This window comes from Mustelus asterias, chromosome 4 (assembly GCF_964213995.1).
Source record: "Mustelus asterias chromosome 4, sMusAst1.hap1.1, whole genome shotgun sequence".
NCBI classification, from domain to species: Eukaryota; Metazoa; Chordata; class Chondrichthyes; order Carcharhiniformes; family Triakidae; genus Mustelus; species Mustelus asterias.
Genome location: NC_135804.1, coordinates 81,784,307 through 81,806,252, shown reverse-complemented (window position 1 = coordinate 81,806,252; position 21,946 = coordinate 81,784,307). Strand labels below are relative to the sequence as shown.

The 21,946-nt window shown below is 46.9% G+C and overlaps 1 protein-coding gene across 2 annotated transcripts in view; it reads right to left on the bottom strand.

The window, feature by feature from the left end:
- LOC144492813 (sodium- and chloride-dependent neutral and basic amino acid transporter B(0+)-like) overlaps positions 1 to 21,946 on the bottom strand; it is a 315,961-nt gene that overhangs the window by 77,342 nt on the left and 216,673 nt on the right. The window contains exons 1-2 of one of the 2 annotated variants that reach the window (XM_078211283.1): positions 3,826 to 3,888; positions 2,816 to 2,969 (exon numbers count right to left, since the gene is read on the bottom strand). In XM_078211283.1, the coding sequence (XP_078067409.1) occupies positions 2,816 to 2,969; positions 3,826 to 3,888 (217 nt within the window). Of the gene's footprint in view, positions 1 to 2,815; positions 2,970 to 3,825; positions 3,889 to 21,946 lie in introns of those variants that run through there. The other variant, XM_078211282.1, reaches the window with a different exon arrangement.

The window sequence follows — 21,946 nt, the reverse complement described above, 5'->3', positions numbered from 1 at the left end:
GTTGCAATGCATTGGTGATCATTTTCCAAAAATCCTTGGATTCAGGAACTTTGCCAAAGGATTGGAAAACTTTCAATGTGGTACTCTTGTTCAAAAGAAGGAAGGAAGCAAAATGCAGGAAACTACAGGTAGCTGGTCTAGCTTCAGTCATTGGAAAATTATTAAAGTTGATTATTAAGGAGAGAATAGCAGTACATTAGGAAAGTAATAATTTGACCAAGCAGAGTCAGCATAGTTTCATGAAGGGGAAACCTCTGACAAATTTATTGGAGTTCTTTGAGGAGGATCAGCCAGAGTGGATAGAGGAGAACCAGTCAAGGTTGTATATTTGGATTTTCAAAAGGCATTGATAAGGTGCCACACAAAAGGCTGCTATACAAGTTAGAAACTCATGGTGTTGGAGGTAATATTCTGGCATGGATAGAGGATTGGCTAACTAACAGGGAGCAGTGAGGAGCAATAAGGGGATTTTTCTCAGGTTGGAGGGCAGTAACATGTGGAGTACCACAGGGATCAGTGCTGGGACCGCAGCTCTTCACAATATATATTAATGACTTGGAGGAAGGAACAGAGTGTACTGTGGCCTAATCTGCAGATTACACAAAGATGGGAGGGAAGGCAGGTTGTAAGGAGGGTATAAATAGCGGACAGAGAGGTTAAATGAGTGGGCAGAAAATTTGCAAATGGAATTCAGTGTGGGAAAATGTGAGATTGTTTATTTTAGAAGAAAGAAGGTGGATTATTATTATTACAATGGAGAGAGACTACTGAAAGCTGTAGTACACAGGAACTTGGAGGGTTCTTGTTCATGAAATCCAGAAAACTAGCATACACATGCAGAAGGTAATAGGGAAGGCAAATAGAAAGCTGGCTTTTATTTCAAGGGGGCTGGAGTATAAAAATAAAGAGGTATTTCTGTAACTGTACAAGATACGAGTGAGGCCACATTTAGAATATTGTGAAGAGTTTTGGTGCCCTTATTTAAAGGAAGATATATTATCACTGGAGGCAGTACAGAGGACATTTATTAGGATGATCCTGGGTGTGGAGGGACTACAATATGAGGAAGGATTAAACAGGTTGGGTCTGTACACCTTGGAGTTCATAAGAATGAGAGGTGACATGATTGAAACATAAACCAATTGTTAGGGGGTTAGACAGGGTTGTCTAAATGTTGGAGGATGTTTCCACTCATGGGAGAGCATAGGACCAGAGGGCAGAGTCGCAGAATAATGGGGTGCTAATTTAAGATGGACTTGAGGAAAAATTTATTTTCTCAAAGAGTGGCGAATGTTTAGAATTCTTTACCCCAGGAAGCTGTGGAGGCTGAGTCCTTGAACATTCTCAAGGCTGAGATTGATAGGTTTTTAATCAATCGAAGAATTAAGGATTCCAGAGATAAGGCAGGAAAGTGGATTTAGTGAGTGTTAGATCAGCCATGATCTTATTGAATGATGTGCGGGCTCAAAGGGCTGAATGGCCTATTCCTGGAACAAAGGGTAACTAGTGTGTGTGTGCGTGTGTGTGCGTGTGTGTGTGGCCAGCAGTGTGGTTAAGTTTAATGTTGTAGTGTTATAGTTTTTCTTGTCATGTGTTTTTCATTTAAGTTAATAAATATTATTTATGAATTGATCACACAATGACAGGCCTATTCCTGCCTGGTTTGTATGGATTGGATTCTCCCAAATAAATTCTAAGTGTCGAATTCACGTAAAAACAGAAGTAAATTCCACTGTTTTTTCAGCGGGAGTTTCAAAATGAATCTCCCACACTCTGCAGAGAGCCCTAGCATGAACCTCGCAAAGATTCTGTGGGCGGGGTCTATTCCCACTGGAGAGCCGGCAGCATAGTGTTGAGCGGGCTACTGTGCATGCGCTGATCTGTCAGCGCTTAGATCGGTGCATGCACAATAACCCACATTGTCGGCCTCCTGATTGCTGGCCAGTTCGATCGCTGGCCAGCACAGCAAATCACCCATCGCTGGCTGTATGACCACTCCACAGCCCGACCACTGGTCCCCTGAATGCATCCAGGCTAACCTTACCACCTCCCCAATGCCCAGCTGGCCTCCGTCCCTCTGTCACTGATCCCTCTGCAGAGTGGCAGCGGGACCCCCCCAACCCCACTGATTGTCCCCAGAGGCACTGCCTCAATATGGCCTGCCCCCATTAGGCTCCACCCCCTTTCCACTACCCCATACGCAGTGGCAAGATGTACTCTGGGGGGCCTTGATGGCCCCCTTCACTCCAGCAGGTTTGGGCCGCCAGCTTACCACAAGTGGGGAGCTACTGCAAAACCCCGCTGGAGTAAATCACTCCTGGCAGGGAGGTGGGGAGGAGGTGCTAAATTGTAGTGAAATTCTAATTTGAATAACTTATGCAGCTCTACGCTGATTTCTGGTGCAGAGCTGATGGCACCAGAAATCCGGCTGCGGGAGACTCGCGGAGGCCATGGCACCCAGCGGAGAGCCTGCAAAACGGTCTCCGCTTGAGTCTCCTGGCCTGCTGTGTTGCTTTTGCAGCGCAGCAGGCTGAGAGAATCGTCCTCCAAATCTTTTCTCACAGTATACCAAATTGAAAATATACACTACTAGGAACCAAAGTTCCAAGTCACTTGTTTGGGTTTTGAGAATAGTTTGAAGTTCTGAGATGGAATTCACCATTCTTTATGCCAGTGTTGTTTAACCCTGTATTATTTGCCTATTGCAAAAACTGTTACCTTTTTAATTGTAGTTAATGTGCCTTAGAAATCAATTAATTTCCCCTTTATTTCTGTCCTCTTGCTCTCTCCTGTAATTCACATTCCACTACATTACCTCCTCCATTCCTGTAAGCCAGGTAAGGGAATCTCCAGACATTGCCCAGACCCACAGCCAAGCCGATCACTGAGAGCAAGTAGTCAGTCTTCGAGGACCAGTTTCCTCGCTCCACATTCCCGTCACTTTCACCCTCATGTCCCTTGGTGACAGCCTGGGGGGAAAGAGAGGAAATGGACAACTCTGAAATGAGACTTTCTCAGACTAGAACTCAAACAGAAAATTTTTCACCCATGACAGAAACATTAGCCTGGATCCCAATGGTAAGGGTTGTCATCTCTTTTAATGTGCAGTTGATGGTGGTGTAACCGTGCCGAAGGCACGACAGTGGTTTACCACACATTGATAATCAAATCACTTTGTTACACAATTTAAAGAACGTGAAACAAAGTTTGGATCATACACAGGGGATTAAACTAGAAGCTGAAATATCAATAACAAGCATCATATTTAAAGTTATTTAGCAGATCAGTTTTTTTAAAATGAGAAAATAACATTTATGGAGGCAGTTAACAACACTTTACAAATATGAAATTATGTTCTCAGTGCTTGGAACTCAGTGACACCTCATTGAACAAGGCTGATATTAATATAACGTGTTTTAACAGTGATGCAGGAGCGGGAAGGGGAAGTTACTGTCAAATCAATTGACTTCACTGTTTTCTAGGTAGGGATGGTCGGGGGTCCCAAACAAAACCTCTGGTGGATAAATGAAAGGCTGACTGCAACTTCAGGCTTTCCAGTTTAATGTTGGCTTGTGCCAAATGCTCAAGCTGTGATCAGATTCGGAGGGCTTTAGGTGATAATGCTGACATTGTGCTGCCATCAGAGACCCTATCATTTCCAAGCCACTGTTGTCTGTTCCATTTAGCAGCAATCAGTTGGTAGTTTGGAATCTCTCTGAACCCCAACAAGAGACTCTGCAATTCACAGCAACCAAAATCCCCAAATTATCAGCACCTCTCAGAGTTTTACAGGAGTTCACTGTCACGTTTTGATCAAATACTCACCGTGTCATTTGAAGGATGTGTTTGATCATTCTGTGTAAACCCAGATAAAGCCGAGTCCCCCATGTTCATTTTTGGACAATGATGAACGATTCTTCCACTTGCTCAGTGTTCAGATGTGAACCTTAATGAAAACACTTCCGTCTAAAAGTTTTTTAACTTTGTACCGATGCTGAAGCTGGTTAAAGATGATTCAGCTGCTCACCAGGTTATGACTCTTCCACAATCAGAAGCCACGAGCTACACTGTTCAAATGTGGACTAATCCTGTTCACTTCAGGTCCAAAGTTTCGAGAGTTTGTTTGTTCACAGTTACCACATGAAACGTTTCTACCCTATCATTGCAATAATTCCAAAAGGAATTCAAATTTACTGAATTGACAGGTCTGGCAGCAACAAATATAATTGTACCCTTCAGAAACTCAAACAAAGTAGGATGCTGCATGCATTTGCTTGAAAATGGGACAGTCTGTTTCAGTTCCCCAAATTGTAAAAAATGCCAAAATAAAAGCAAAATACTGATATGAAAACAGAAAGCGCTGCAAAAACTTAGTCGCTCTGGCAGTATCTGTGGAGAGAGAAACACGGATTGTTTATAATCCGTATGACTTCTTCAGAGTTAGAGGTAGATATGGGATGACTATTACATGGTTGGTGAGGGTGTGGAGCAAAATAGAAACCCAGGGATAGGTGGGAGCTCAAGAGAGATTTGACAAAGGTGCTATGGAAACAAGACAATTGGGGGGAGGTGGGGAGGGGAGGTGGTTTGGGGGGTTTGGGGGGCGGGGGGGGCGGGGGGCGCGGTGGGTGTCCCAAAAACATTTTAAGTGCAACTTCAGACTTGAATCTCTCACACACTGTGCACTGCAGAGGTCACAATTGGGAATATCATTAAAAGGTGTGGGGGGGGGGGGGGGGGGGGGAACTATTCATGCTAAAGAGGCTGAAATTGGCGTGCTGAGCAGGAACCCACGCATGCGCACATCTCTGGCAGATAGTTGAAAAGACCTTTCAGCACTGAGATCACTGCCCTCCAACCCCACAGACATTGCTGGCCTCATCGCTGCTGCCCTCCATACAGACGTCACTGGCCTCATTGCTGCTCGCCTCCCATACAGACATTACTGGCCTCACCGCTGCCCCCCCATACTGACATTGCTGGGGTGCAGCTGCGAAGGCATTGTGGGAGGAGATGGCAGATGCTGTTAAAGCCAGGAGCATAACACCTCGGTCTGGCCAGCAGTGCAAGAAAAACTGTATAACCTTCTTCGGGCAGCAAGGATGATTGAGCATCCCAATTTGAAACCCACACGTGGTTGTCATGGATCTCAAACCATGCTTAGACATCTGAAGGGCATGCAACAAAGCCCTGATCCCTAGGAACAGCATCTAACTCCTTCCCCTCACCCCTCAATGAGCACCCCTCAATGGCGACCCTTTGCCCCGAAACTGCCAACACAATGTCCGAGACACAGGCACATCATGCACTTCAATCTATTAATGCTTGCTATCCACCTTATGTTCCCACAGGAGAAAAGCATGCATAACCACCACAAGAGGGCATAGACTGGTAGTGGTGTTCCTAACCTGCGGCAGCTGACCAGCTTCAAACAACATGCCATGGAGCTGGCAGGGGGTGATGGGGCATCCAGAATGGTGATGGACAGCCTGGTCGGCGTCCAGCATGCAAGTGGGCATCAGCGTAGCCCTCAACCTAGGTCCCCCCTGCAGTAAGTGCAAGGCTGCGTAGAATGATTTACCTCCTGTCCCTTAATGTGTGTTCTTTATTGCAGCTCTGGACCCAGAGGAACCCGGCCCTTCATGTGTTGGTGTCCTCCTGATGCCATTCAGCAAACTCCCCACAACCCCCTGGGCGACACCTCGAAGGGAGACTCTGAAGAATCCTCCGAGGACAGCACCATTGAAGCAGCAGCAGCATCTACCACACAACCCACTAATACAGAGACTATCACCATGGTGGGTAGTTTTAGTGCTGAGGCTTCTGGGTCACGATGAGCACTCACAGGCACTGATGCACATCGGGTGGAGGTGGGCACATCCAAGGGCTCAGGCACACAGAGGTCTGCCAGAGGCCAAGATTCAGCTGTCCCCAAGCTAGCTGCCTGGCCTCAGGGTTCATTTGGCCCGAAGCTGGTGGAGATGCATCAGCAAACCCGGGGAGTTGTGGATGGGTTGTCAGCAACCATGCTGTGATTGCAAGGCTGTTTGGGGGAGTCAAACAGGGTACTGTTGCAGGAGGTGGTGCCAACACAGCGTGAGACCCTGGCCAACACTGCAAAGGTAGCGGCCGCAGTGGAAAGTCTGTCTCAGGAATCTGTTCTCATGGATGATAGGGTCCAGGCCATCCTGGAGACACAGCGGGCCACGGGCGAGGGTGTTGCCGGCATCCAGGAGGCACATCATTCCGTGGCTATGGGTGTTAGGGGCATGTGGGAGAGACTGCTGGGATTCTCGCTGACATTCTGGAGACACAGCAGGACGTGGCTATGAGCCTCGACAACTTAGGCCAGTCTCAGAGGGCTACTGCTGAGTGGCTCCAGAGCCTGGCTCACTCACAGAATGCTGTAGTGGAGGTGCTCTGGAGCTTGGCCCAGCCTCAGAGGGCCAGGGCTGAAGGCTCATAGACCATGGGGCAGACGCATCTGGGCCTCCAGGACTGGCAGAGCCAGGAGACGCTGGAACCTCTGGAGCTCAGTCCAGCTACCCTGGTGTCCCATGGAGTGTCCCCGGGGCCTCTAGGCACCCCAAGGGAGGAGGAAGGGCTTGAGCCCAGGCCTGGGCTTCTGGCCAGGAGATCCTGGATGTCTCAAAACCGTCCGATTCCCCCCTTCCTCACACCGGGGTATCTCACTGCCAGCTAGATGAACAGAGTGGCACAGAAACAGTGCCATCCGCAAGTCAGCCGGGGCCCTCCAGGTCCCGGCCACTCAGGGGATGTCCACCAAGGGCATCACAGGCAACGAGGCATGGATCACAGCTGGACACCTCCACCTCCAATGTGCATCCTGGGGTAGCAGCTAGAAGAGGTGATAGGCCATACAAAGTTAGAAAGTTGTATGTTCACTAAGAGAGCATGGGTGAAGGTCACCAGTAGTGAGAGTTTCTTTGTCGCTCATGCTAAGAGCACAATAAACTTTTATTTGCACCTCACAGCCGTGACTAATGTGTCTCTGATTCTCCCCCCCACAGAGCTGAATGGTCCCCATTCCCATGTATAGACGTGATGTCTGTTGTGCCTTGCGTGACTCAGCCACATATTGCAGAGTGCCTGCCCTACCTTCCCCAACATCTACCAGATACTTGTTGCAAGTGCACCCCCCTTCCCCCTACCGTGTCTCCACCCCGCCCCCCCCATCCCCCTATTGGGTGCCTCCCCTCTACTGATTGCCCCACAAACATGTGTCCACAACCCCTACTGCTACGTGGGCCAGGGTGGCAGCGTGAATTCGGAGAATAGGTAGGAGTCAGACTTGAGTGGCACCAAGGGCAGGATTCCAGTGCGCACAACAGCGAGTCATCATCATCCTCCAGCCTTCAACCAAGACTCACAACCGTTGCCAGACCAGGCCCATTAACAGGTTTGGATGTTTCTGGGGGATAGGGTGGTGGGATGAGAGAGGCTGGGAAAGGGTGCTGTGGTTTGAGGGTCCATGTCAGTTTGGAGGGGGAATAGCGGCAGCACTTGCTCCTATGGTGAGTGGATGTGTGTTGGTTGCAGCCCCCTCACTACACAGCACCAGCGAGGTGAAGCGGGCTGTTATTAAGGCATTCTCAATGCCCTTCCCTGCCAGACACCTGCCATCGCCGCCCGCCCTCCTTCTTCAGGCTCCTCATACAACACGATGTCCACCTCGCCCCCTCGCCACTCCTCCTCCTCCTGCTCCAGTTCCAGCTGCTCTCCCCGCTGCTGAGCAATGTTGTGCAGAATGCAGCAAACGATGATTATGCATGAAGCACGCACAGATTCATACTGGAGGGCCCCCCAAAGCGGTCCAGGAAGCGGAACCGCATCTTAAGCAGGCCGATGCATCGCTCTACTATGGACTGGGTGGTTGCATGGGCCTCGTAGTGGGTCTCCGCCTTGGTCTCCAGCCTCCGCATAGGCTATGACCGTAACGGGTAGCCCTTGTCACCCAGTAGACATCCCGGGAGCCCAGGCTGGTCTTTAAAGAGGCCAGGGATGTCCGACTGCCTGAGGATAAAGCTGTCATGGACACTTCCTGGATGGCGTGCATCGACCTGCATGCTCCTCATTAGATGGTCACACGTGATCTGCACATTCAGGGAGTGCAACACTTTTCTGTTGACGAATGGCTCCATGTGGGGCCCACAAGACGATTTGTGTCCCGTCCACTGCTCCCTGTACATTTGGCATCCCTGCAATGGCTGTGAAGCTTACAGCCCGGGCCTCCTGCTGTGCACAGCCCACATCAAAGTTTATGTACTCTCCTCCCTGGGCATACAGGGCATCTGTGACCTGCTGCACACATCTGTGCACAAAGACCTGGGTGATCCCACTGAGGTCGCCACTGGGTGCCTGGAATGACCCCAAGTTTCTATGTTTCTATTGGTCCAAGTGCAGGTCAGTGGGACTAGGCATAAAATGGTTCGGCACAGACAAGAAGGGCCAAAAGGCCTGTTTCTGAGCTGTAATTTTCTATGGTTCTATGGTTCTATGGTAAGTGCAAAAAGGTTCAGGGCAGCCTTCACCTTAACTTCCACAGTGAGCGGGTGACCGCCCCTCCCCTGAGGTGCTAGATGTGTGAGCACCTCACATAGGTGTCACACCTTCCTCTTGGAGAGCCGCAGCCGGCAACGGCACATCGCTTCCGAGAGGGCCTCAATTCTGGGTCCTGTACTTCCTTGCCCTCTGCACCCTCCACCTTCTGTGCACCCTTTCAGGAGACTGCTCACCCACCTCCTGTCCCTCAGTGGCACCCCCTGCCTTCCTTTCTGAGGGACTGGTATTAGTTGCTCTCCATCATGACAAATGCTGGCACAGATTATGCAGGTTCGTGTGCAGCCGAGGGGACTGCGCAGCTTTGAGCCATTGCCATGTGTGCAACTGCAGCATCCATTACAGGCATGTGTTGCTGGTCAGTGTCATGGGGCAGGGACAGACTGCAAATTATCACCAGGTGGGTGCCCAATGACCCATGCAGATTCCATGCAGTCGCTGCCTGAACTTTGGCAGCCTGGCCTGGAGCACCAGCAGCTTGATGTGGTTAGGCCTCAGTCAGCACAAGATGTACTCCTCCACCCCTTCGGAACCCCAACACTCTGTGCAGTCCCTGATCACACCCCGCAGCAAGACAATGCCACTGCACAGTGCCCTGGAGGGGAAGGCTGAGCAGGACTCCTTTCGGGCCCCTCCCCTACAGAGCTCTGAGAAAATAAAAGTCCTCTCCCCCCAGATGTCACTGGTCCATGGGCCAGCACCTGAAAACAGCCTGGAGGAAGCCCAGCAAGTATCTCCAGGGCCTGCCTGCACCATCCCCTGCACTCTGCTCACTTCAGGTCCACAGCACATACCTGCTCATGGCTGCTCAATACTGCCACGCCAAGCTGAGACCTTTATATACCTACTCTGATTTGCGCCAAAGTGACATCACATCAAAGAGGTGGAAGACGCTAATGTGGGCGGAGATTGGCATGTCGATCCCAATAATGATATGCTAAAGTATGGTAAGTGATGCAAATTAGCGGTAGGCCGGTTTTCAGTGCAGTCCCAATGGCGCAATTTTTTTCCGGTTGGGAAATGCGCCCGTGTCGTAAATGCTCGCCGGGATCCAGCAAAATGACAAACATGCACATCTCCTGACCCGACCTGCCAAAAATTTAACAGGTCAGAATGGGAGAATCGCCACCCCAGGGAATGAAAATGATAGTATTAAAGTCGAAGACCCCATAAAGGTCATGTGGCAGAATGTGTTCATGGCAGAACAAAGGTCTGAAAGCAAAACAGAATAAGTTATAGACTCGTGGGGGAGGGATTTGGGGAGAAAAAAAGAACAAAATAGAGGATAAAGTTCATGGTCTGACGTTGTTGAACTCAATGTTAAGTCCAAAGTATGCAAAGTGCCTAATTGGAAGATGAGGTGCTTGTAACAATGCAACCAAACACCAGTTTTCCATCTCTAAAGATCCTTTATTATGCACACAAGAGAAAGGCTGCACCCATGGCTTACAACTAAACAGTCTACAACTCAGGACCTACAACTGAGTCGGAGTTGAGCAACAGGTTTAAAAACCCTTGCTGACCATTACCTTTGGGCGAGCCTCCACTTACTCAATAAGGGAGCTCATACTCCATGAAGCCCACAAGGAGATCTTTCAATGATTCGCCCATGGCCTTCATGACCATCATAACATCCCTGCACCTTTAGGTCCTTGCCTCTCCCAGTACCTCCACTGGAACAAGGTACTTTCTGTCACTTAGCGGTTTGTTGAGGTTCGTCGAAAGCTTGCTGGGCAACGTAACATGAACCAAACAAAGGGCTTTCATCTTGGGAGAGACAACCACAGAGTTACTGGTGTGGGTTACGCCTCAGGTTGTTTTTCAGCCCAGAGTCTCGCTTCTTCAGCCTCGATCTCCGAGTCTGTACCTTCACTATCCAGAGGGGCTAATGCGGAATCAGCTTTGAGCTGAGGGCTGACATTGGCAGCAGCTATCTCCATGGCAAGTGGCACGGGCAGCTTGGGCAAGGATTCCCTGGTCCTGAGATGGTCCAAGTGGTTCTTTAAGATTTTACCCTGGACTTTGACCTTTAAGATACTGGTCCAGTTTTCTCTATAATGATCTCAGTGACCCCACTAGGACTACCCTCATGAACCATGTCACACATTGCAAAAATTATTTCTGTCTTTGCAGAATCATAATTTCTTTTTTTATTTTCTTGTTGGTACTCAACCTTCCCCACCAACATCATGAATAGCAGGCTCAATCTGATATGAAGCTCTTGCGTTTTAACAGCTCCACTGGGGAAACACCCCTTGTCCTGTAATTGAACAAAAATTGTGCCATTTTAGTCTCCATGGATGCCCCAGGTTGTTTCTTCATACCATTTTGAAGGATTGAAACAGCCGTTCTGCCAGTCGGTTTGGAACAAAGAAACATAGAAAGTAGAAGCAGGAGTAGGCCATTCGGTCCTTTGAGCCTGTTCCATCATTCATTTTGATCATGGCTGATCAACGAATTCAATATCCTGATCCCCCTTCCCCCAATATCCCTTGATCTCGATAACTCCTAGCGCTATATCTAATTTCTTCTTGAAATCAGACAACGTTTTGGCTTCAACTACTTTTTGTGTTAGTGAATTCCACACATTCACCACCCTCCAGGTAAAGAAATTTCTCCTCACCTCAGTTCTAAAAACTTGACCACTTAGCCTCAAACTATGACCTCTAGTTCTGGATTCCCCCACCATTGGAAACATTGGCCGCGATTCTCCCAAAAGTGCTGAATTGGCAGGAAAAAAGTTCTAAATCCCGACTGTTTTGTCAGTTCAGCTTCTCACCTGAATCTTCACACTCTGCACTGCAGAGGTCCCAATCGTAAATCTCATTAAAAACCCAGGGGGGCGGGGCCTATTCATAAGAACATAAGAACTAGGAGCAGGAGTAGGCCATCTGGCCCCTCGAGCCTGCTCCGCCATTCAATAAGATCATGGCTGATCTTTTTACGGACTCAGCTCCACTTACCCGCCCACTCACCATAACCCTTAATTCTTTTACTGTTCAAAAATTAACTATCCTTGCCTTAAAAACATTCAATGAGGTAGCCCCAACTGCTTCACTGGGCAGGGAATTCCAGATTCACAACCCTTTGTGTGAAGAAGTTCCTCCTCAACTCAGTCCTAAATCTGCTTCCCCTTATTTTCAGGCTATGCCTCCTAGTTCTAGTTTCACCTGCCAGTGGAAACAACTCCCCTGCTTCTATCTTATCTATTCCCTTCATAATCTTATATGTTTCTATAAGATCACCCCTCATTCTTCTGAATTCCAATGAGTATAGCCCCAGTCTACTCAGTCTCTCCTCATAAGTCAACCCTCTCAACTCTGGAATCAACCTAGTGAATCTCCTCTGCACCCCCTCCAGTGCCAGTATATCCTTTCTCAAGTAAAGAGACCAAAACTGTACACAGTACTCCAGGTGTGGCCTCATCAGCACCTTATATAGCTGCAACTTAACCTCCATCCCTCTAGCAATGAACGACAAAATTCCATTTGCCTTCTTAATTACCTGCTGCACCTGCAAACCAACTCCTTGAGATTCCTGCACAAGGACTCCCAGGTCCCTCTGCACAGCAGCATGCTGCAATTTTTTACCATTTAAATAATAATCCATTTTGCTGTTATTCCTACCAAAATGGATGACCTCACATTTACCAACATTGTACTCCATCTACCAGACCCTCGCCCACTCACTTAGACTATCTATATCCCTTTGTAGACTTTCAGCATCCTCTGCACACTTTGCTCTTCCACTCACCTTAGTGTCATCTGCGAATTTTGACACACTACACTTGGTCCCCAACTCCAAGTCATCTATGTAAATCGTAAACAATTGCGGTCCCAACACTGATCCCTGAGGCACACCACAAGTCACTGATCGCCAACCAGGAAAACACCCATTTACCCCCACTCTTTGCTTTCTGTTGGTTAACCAATCCTCTATCCATGCTAATACATTACCCGCAACACTGCGCACCTTTATCTTATGTAGCAGTCTTTGGTGCGGCACCTTGTCAAATGCCTTCTGGAAATTCAGATACACCACATCCACAGGTTACCCATTGTCCACTGCACATGTTATGTTTTCAAAGAATTCCACCAAATTAGTCAAACATGACCTTCCCTTCATGAACCCATGCTGCGTCTTACCAATGGGACAATTTATATCCAGATGTCTCGCTATTTCTTTCTTGATGATAGATTCAAGCATTTTCCCTCCTACAGAAGTTAAGCTAACTGGCCTATAGTTACCTGCCTTTTATCTACCTCCTTTTTTAAACAGTGGCGTCACATTTGCTGTTTTCCAATCTGCGGAAACCACCCCAGAGTCCAGCAAATTTTGGTAAATTACCACTCGTGCATTTGCTATTTCCCCCGCCATCTCTTTTAGTGCCCTGGGATGTATTCCATCAGGACCAGGAGACCTGTCTACCTTTAGCCCCATTAACTTGCCCAACACTACCTCTTTTGTGGTAATGATAGTTTCTAGGTTCTCACCTGCCATAGCCTTCCTGTCATCAATTTTTGGCATGTTATTTGTGTCTTCCACTGTGAAGACCGACACAAAATACCTGTTCAATGCCTCAGCCATTTTCTCATTTCCAGTTATTACATCCCCCTTCTCATCCTCTGAAGGACCAATGTTTACTTTCGCCACTCTTTTTCGTTTTATATATTTGTAGAAACCTGTGCTATCTGTTTTTATATTCTGAGCTAGTTTATTCTCATAATCGTGGCTTTCTGCTGACCTTTAAAGATCTCCCAATCCTCTAGATTCCCACTAATCTTTGCCACTTTGTATGCATTTTCTTTCAATTTGATACCCTCCTTTATTTCCTTAGATATCCATGGCTGATTATCTCTTTTTCTACAGTCCTTCCTTATCACTGGTATATACTTTTGCTGAGCACTGTGAAAGATCGCTTTGAAAGTCCTCCACTGTTCCTCAATTGTCCCACCATAAAGTTTTTGCTCCCAGTCTACCTTAGCCAACTCCTCCTTCATCCCTTTGGAGTCTCCTTTGTTTAAGCACAAGACACTGGTATTGGATTTTACCCTCTCACGCTCCATCTGTATTTTAAATTCAACCATATTGTGATCGCTTCTTCCAATAGGATCCCTAACTTCAAGATCATTAATTATTCCCGTCTCATTACACAAGACCAGATCTAGGATAGCTTGCTCGCTCGTAGATTCTATTACATACTGTTCAAGGAAGCTATTGCGGATACATTCTATGAACTCCTCCTCAAGGCTGCCTTGACCGACCTGGTTTGACCAATTGATATGTAGATTAAAATCCCCCATGATAATTGCTGTACCATTTTTACATGCATCAGTTATTTCTTTGTTTATTTCTCGCCCCACCATTCGTGCCGGAGTCTGACAGCTCTGGAACTCTGCACATGCACCATAGTCCTGATCTATCAGACTCCCCTTTGGCTGGCCAGCCCGCTCGCTGGCCAGCCTGGGACCCCCGCACTACTGCTCCTCCAGCCCCTCCACAGCCTGATCACAGCCCCCACAGCGATTCCTGGGCCAGCTCTGCAGGCCCCATGGCAGACCACCCCCAGCCCGCCCCAATCACTGCCCTCCCTCCATCCCAGACCGATCCCCATGCAGAGTGGCAGCGGGAGCCCCCACACCCACCAATTGCCCCTAGGCCCCACCCACAATAGCCCCTGCCACCTTGCCTCTGTTTGATGCCCAGTGCCCTCTGGGCATGGGCACTTTGCCCCTTGGGCACCGCCAGGGGACACTGGTTGGCACTGCTAGGGTGCCCATGCCCAGGGGGCACCCCTCCCATCACCCGACCCCTTGGGGGGCCCTGATTGCATTCCGGCAGGGTCTCCCACTAGTTCCCCGAACATGGGGAGCTCGTCTGAACCCCACCGGAATGAAGTACTCCTGGTGGGCTGGGAGATTCAATCAGGACCTGAAAGTTCCCGATAATGAACTGCTAAGCACATTTAAAATACATTTTTAAAAGATTCAAATTACTTTACCTGTCTCCCCGCCGGTTTCCAGTGTGGTCTGACCGGCGACTGTTCACCGGCTCTGGGTGATGTGCATGAATTCCCAGCGCATGCGCAAATCCCGGTACAAGGCCGGCGATGCACATCTCCCACCTCGACCTGCCAAAAAAGTTGCGGGTCGCGATGGGAGAATTGTAGCGATTCTTTCTGAATCCACCCTGTCTAACCCTGTTAGAATTTTATAAGTTTCCATGAGATGCCCTCTCACTCTTCTAAACTCCAGTGAATGTAATCCAAACTGACTCAGATTCTCCTCATATGACAGAGCTGCCATCCCAGGAATCAGCCTCGTAAACCTTCGCTGCATTCCCTCTGTAGCAAGACATCCTTCCTCATATAGGGACACCAAAACTGCACACAATACTACAGGTGTGGCATCACCAATGCTCTCTACAATAGCAGTAAAACATTCCTATTCCTATACTCAAATCCTCTCGCTGAAGGCCAACATACCTTTTGCCTGCTTTACTGCCTACTGTACCTGCAAGCTTACTTTCAGTGACTGATGCACAAGGACAGCAAGATCTCACTGAGTATCTACCTCTCTCAATTTACACACATTCAAATAATAATCTGTCTTCCTATTATTACCACCAAAGTGGATAACCTCACATTTATCCACATTATACTACATCTGCCATGCAATGCCCACACATTCAGCCTGTCCAAATCACATTGAAGCACCTCTGCATCCTTCTTACAACTCACCCTCCCACCCAACTTTGTATCATCTGCAAATTTGGAGATAATACATTCAGTTCCCTCTTCCAGGTCATTAATATATAATATGAACAGTTGGGGTCTGAGCACAGATCCTTGCAGAATCCTACTAGTCACAGTGACTGCCAATCAGAAAAAGGCCCAGTTATGCCAACTCTTTGCTTCCTATCTGTTAACGAGCTTTCTGTCCAACTCAAGACATTACCTGCAATCCCATGTGCCTTAACTTTACATAGTAGTTTGTTATGTGAGAACTTGTCAAAAGCCTTCTGAAAATCTCAATAAACCTTTAAATAAATCAAATCCACTGGTTCTCCTCAGTCAACTCTATTAGTTACGTCCTCAAAGAATTCCAATATATTTGTCAAGCATGATTTCCTTATTGTAAATCCATGTTGACTTTGGTTGATTATACCACTGCTGTCCAAATGCTAAGTTTTGAAAAATTGGAAAAACTAAGTTGTGAAATCCTTGATAATAGACTCCAGCAACTTCCCCAGTACCAACATTAGGCTCATTGGTCTATAGTTCCATTTTCCCTCTATCTCCCTTTCTGAATAGTGGGCTTACATTAGCTACCCTCCAATCTGTAGGAAAATGGAAGATGAAAAGAGATGAAATAGAATAAATGGAAATGGGGTGAAGGTGGAGGAGAGAGTTTATCTTCTGAAGTTGTTGAACTCAATGTTCAGTCCTGAATGCTGTAATCTCATCAATTGGAAGATGAGATGCTGTTCCTCCAGTTTGCATTGAGGTTCACTTGAACATTGCAAAAGGTCAAGGACGGACATGTGGACAGGAGAGCAGGGTGGTATGTTGAAAAGACAAGAAACAGGAAGGTCCGGGTCCTGCTTGCAGATGGATTGAAAGTGTTCAGCAAAGTGGTCACCCAGACTGCACTTGATCTCTTTGATGTAGAGTAGACCGCATTGTGAGCAGCAAATGCAATAGACCAGATTGAAGGAGATGCATGTGAAGTGCTGCTTCACCTGAAAGGGGTGTTTAGGACCTGGATGGTGAGCATGGAGGAGGTAAAGGGGCAGGTGTTGCACCTTCTACATTTGCATGGGAAGGTGCCATGGGCAGGGGGTGAGGTGTTTGGTATGATAGAGGAGTGGACCAGGGTGTCCCAGAGAGGACAGTCCCTGTGGAATGCTGACAGGGGGAATGAAGGGAAGATGTGTCGAATAGTAACACCATGCTGGAGTTGGTGGAAATGGCAGAGGATGATCCTTTAAATGCGGAGATTGGTGAGGTGAAAAGTGATGACAAGGGGGGGGCCCTATTACCAATGCACAATAACACTTTATTCAATGGATAACCTACTCTAAAGACTTTTTCCACTCTTGCAATGCTATTCTTTCCATTGACAGCTTATCAGTTGTCAGAAGGGACAATTTGTCAACCATATTATTTAGTGGTCACTTATCTTTTGAAATCACAACACCATTGTAATAAAAATAGACACAACTTATGCTGCAGCATTTCATAAAGTCAGGTGAAGTTGCAACATCTTCTGTGCTTCCTTTTCACACAGCTTCCACATTCAACTATGGTTCACCCATGGTTCATTACACCTCTATGTTGGTATGATACATCCCACATTCCAAATCCTACCCATCTCCATTGTAATTGCTTGAAGTTTGGAAATGCCCACTTCAGCAAATGGTGCTGTCAACATTGGGACTTCAATGTGCGGGCTCCCGCCTCCCCTCTTATTTCCATGCTGATGAAAATTGATGGTGTTGGAACTAGATACTAGATTTCAACAGCACACATCATTAAAAAAAGCCCCCATTGGGACTGGAAAATTCAGCCCCTGGTATTTAATTATTAACAGGAAAGTGCAAACAACTTGACACTGATTACAAGAGTCAATGCTGCAATCAGAATTCTCATTGGGTGAAAGGCCAAGGGTACTCAAAAATTGGGACACAAAACTAAGGATGAGCTGGGGGTAAGAATGGGGGAAAGAGCACGAAACAGTAGACAGCTCCCTTTGACAACTTGAATGCATCTGAAGGCGTACCCCTGCTGCGTGTTTCCCAGCGTTATGGGGTGGATTCAATAGGAAATCCCATTGACAGCAACAGGACCAGAAGATCCCATTGCTGGCCAATGGCGGATCGCCTCCCGCTGCTGAGAAACATGCTGTAGGGGGTGGGGGCAGGGTAGAGAATCCACCTGAGTTGATGGTTAACTTGCTTCCTGGCAGTTAATTGTGACTAAATCACAATCTTTAACATTGCCTGAGCAGCACTATCTCCCATTCCAATTCCAGAGGCAGCACTTCAGGAATTTCCAGAAAATTCAGCCCTTTTTGTCCAATCAGAATTCAAAATCTCTTCTTACTCTTCTACTGTAGAGTTGTGACATAGTTTGCTGTGCACTTATTCTGATTTTGTTTCATTTCTGCTTTGTCTTCTGTTTGTTATCCCTCAAACTTCTTCAAATAGTCAGCAATTCAGTTTGAGTGGTTTATCTCCAATTAGCTTTTAGCTTCATTTAAACAGATTTTATCTGTGAGATGCAGAATCCAATATGACATATCACATATATCCAATATGTGGGCGGCATAGTGGCACAGTGATTAGCACTACAGCCTCACAGCGCCTGGGACCTGGGTTCAATTCTGGCCTTGGGTGACTGTGTGGAGTTTGCACGTTCTCCCTGTGTCTGTGTATGTTTCCTCCAGGTGTTCCGTTTTCCTCCCACAGTCCAAAGGTTAGGTGGATTGGCCATGGCAAATTGCCGCTTACTGTCCAAAGATGTGTAGGTTAGGTGGATTCACCATAGTAAATGCGCGGCGATACAAGGACAGGATGGAGGGAGAGGTCCTGGATAAGATGCTCTGTCAGAGAGTCGGTGCAGACACCATGGGCCAAACGGCCTCCTTCTGCACTGTAGAGACTGTATCATTCTGTGACTGTCCTGTGTTATTTTTGGTTGATCCATTGTGTGTTTCAACATTTATCATAAATGCTGTAATTAATCAAGTAACAATTAGCAAGTTTTATAGTTTACCTATATTACCTAAAACTTTCAATATCACGTGACAAATATCTGAGCAAATCAATCTGAGGATGTTAACAATCATGCATAATAATCCCCGGCTGTACATTATGTTGAAAAATCTTCACATTGTTATTTTTCTGTTGTTTTGTGACGTGAACAAGAATTTTGGCTCAATTATTCCAACACTCTCCGAGCCGACCACCCAACTTGGACACTTTGTAAAGGTCAGCTCATCAAACACTCTGCTTCCCATATCCTAACTTGAGTCAGGCCCCAGTGAATCTGCCCTGCTCTCTGACATACTTTGGTTTTTGATCTAGCAACATCTCGCACTTAAAATCCTCACGTTTAAGCCCCACCAAGGCTCAACTCTCCCTGTGTATAACCGACTCCACCCCTTTAATGGAAAGCGGTCAGCCAAGGTTACCATCCTCTGGACAGCCTCTTGAATATGTGAAAACCAGATTATATTTTTTCCTGATGCTATAAGCATCCAAGTAAAGAAATTCTCGGTTATGCGCTCCTGCACCAATGTGAGCACGGTGTTGGGTTCTTGAGTTAGTAATACAGAAGACAATGTGGTCATTCTAAAATTTATAAAAATTTACTAAAGGACTGAACATATGTTTAAAGTCTTGGTGAAAACCGTAAATTGGAACATGAGATAGGTTTAGGAAGAGAACAAATACCCTTATTTCTAGTAAATAAATCAGTAAATAAATAAATGTTAATTATTACAAAGAAAATATTTTATGTAGGATATCTATCAAATCTCAAAGTAAGGTTAATCTCTGAATGAACAAAATTAAAAAAGAACAAATTGTTAAACAAATCATGTTCATCTGCTTTGTCAAAAAGAACAAAGAACAAAGAAAATTACAGCACAGGAACAGGCCCTTTGGCCCTCCAAACCTGCACCGACCATGCTGCCCGACTTAACTCAAACCTCCTACCCTTCTGGGGACCATATCCCTCTATTCCCATCCTATTCACCTACTTGTCAAGACGCCCCTTAAAAGTCACTACTGTATCCGCTTCCATTACCTCCCCCGACAGCGAGTTCCAGGCACCCACTACTCTCTGTGTAAAAAATCTGCCTCGTACATTTTCTTTAAACCTTGCCCCTCACACCTTAAACCTATGCCCCCGAGGAATTGACTCTTCCACCCTGGGAAAAAGCTTCTGACTATCCACTCTGTCCAAGCCTCTCATAATCTTGTAGACTTCTATCAGGTCTCCCCCTCAACCTCCGTTGCTCCACTGAGAACAAACCATGTTTCTCCAACCTCTCCTCATAGTTAATGCCCTCCATACCAGGTAACTTCCTGGTAAATCTTTTCTGTACCCTCTCCAAAGCCTCCACATCCTTCTGGTAGTGTGGCGACCAGAATTGAACACTGTATTCCAAGTGCGGCCTAACTAAGGTTCTATAAAGCTGTAACATGACTTGCCAATTTTTAAACTCAATACCCCGGCCGATGAAGGCAAGCATGCCATATGCCTTCTTGACTACCTTCTCCACCTGCATTGCCACTTTCAATGACCTGTGTACCTGTACACCCAGATCCCTTTGCCTATCAATACTCTTAAGGGTTCTGCCATTTACTGTATATTTCCTGTCTGTATTAGACCTTCCAAAATGCATTACCTTATATTTGTCCGGATTAAACTCCATCTGCTATCTCTCCCCCCAAGTCTCCAACTGATCCTATATCCTGCTGTATCCTCTGATGATCCTCATCGCTATCCGCAAATCCACCAACCTTTGTGTTGTCCGCAAACTTACGAATCACTCCAGTTTCATTTTCCTCCAAATAATTTATATATATTTGTCCTTGGAGACTTACAGTGTTTTCTGAGACCATTAATCTCTCACATATAGAGGTGGTTTCTTAATCATGGTCAGGCCCCCACTTTTGATCTTCCACATTTGTTTCTAATTTCTGTGAAAACTCAGCCCAATACAATTCTAACATTTATGTAATTGTTTAATTTCATGGGAGTTATGAGCCATACATGTCTCAGGCAACAAACCTTGCTCAACCTTTCCCTTAGTTTGAGATCCATTTCATATTCTGACATATTCTGTGTTGTGCTTTGTGTGTAAAAAGCAGATTGAGCATCACTGTTAGAAGAACCAGGCCTCAACTTGTCCTCTGTGACCTTTTCTTGACCTGCTTAAACTTTTTTAAACTTTGTGAGTTTTACAAGCAAATAATTTTACCATTATATTCCTACATTACAATGATACTTTTTGCACAGATTCCTTTCATAGATCCTGATCCTTTTCCTGAACTAATCTAAACCTAATCACAGTGTGATCACATCTCTAAATCTATCCTGTTCCAAGTAGCTGTAGCTCAGTCACTTCTGAACCAATTTCAAGTTTGTGGTGAACCATAGATGGTTACCACTATGGGTACTTGTACATATGTTACTCTTGTTACTGTTGGGGTTAGGGTTGGGGTGTTCCACCTGTTAGCATTGTTCTGTGGTACACTCCGTTTGGCTCCGCCTTCTTACAGGAGTATAAAGGTCACTGCTACTTCCTAGTAGCCCTTAGTCTGAGATAGTATTGTTAAGCAGTGTGCTCTATTCTTGTTGTGAATAAAAGCCTTTATTCTTGGGTACGTCCTAGCCTCCCGTGTGAATCAATCGCGCATCAATTTTATTCACAACAAAATATCAAAAATTTTGTTCGAAGAAAAATGGAGCAGATGCTGAAACCCGATCGGCTAACCTTGGATCCACATGCCACTGGAGCGTTGAATACTTTCGACCAACCATTGGTTGAAGTGTTTCGAGGATTACATCGACGCCTCGACTGCAGTCCAGTCCGACGCCGACAGATTGCGGGTCCTCCACGTCAGGGTGAGCGACACTGTGTATGCAATAATCCGTGATTCCCAAAATTACAAAGAGGCCATCGAATTACTCAAGAAGCTGTACCATAAACAGCCGAACGAAATTCATGCTCGTCACCTATTAGCCACTCGACGGCGGCAGCCCGGCGAAACTACGGGACAGTACCTGCACGAACTTCAACAGCTTGCCAGAGCCTGCAACTGCAAGGAGGTGTCGGCGACTCAATACACCAATGATCTTATCCGAGATGCGTTCGTGGCGGGAATCGGCTCATCCTATATTCGCCTGCGGCTGCTAGAGCAAGGTAACTTGGACCTGGCTAAGACAGTAGAATTGGCCGATGCAATGGAAGCAGCCTCCAGAAGTCTTGAAACCTACCCCACCGACCACGTGGGAACATCGTGGCAAGTACAGCCACCGCCTCAACTGTACTCGGCGGCTCCTCAGAACTGCGCGATAATGCTCTCAACTTCAGACCTGACGGCTGCGGCAGCTCCAGGAGGCCCACGGTGCTATTTCTGCGGATTGGCGAAGCACCCTCGTCAGAGATGCCCGGCCAGGACGGTGTTTTGCTCCGCCTGTGGGAAGAAAGGGCACTATGCAAAAGTGTGCCGAGCAAAGACCCCTTCCAAGCCCAGCAGTGCTGCGTGTGACTCCCCAGGATCCATCTCCTCGTCTCCGGCCTCGTCGATGTCTCCAGCCACGTGCGATTCACGGGCGTCGCCATTTCCTATG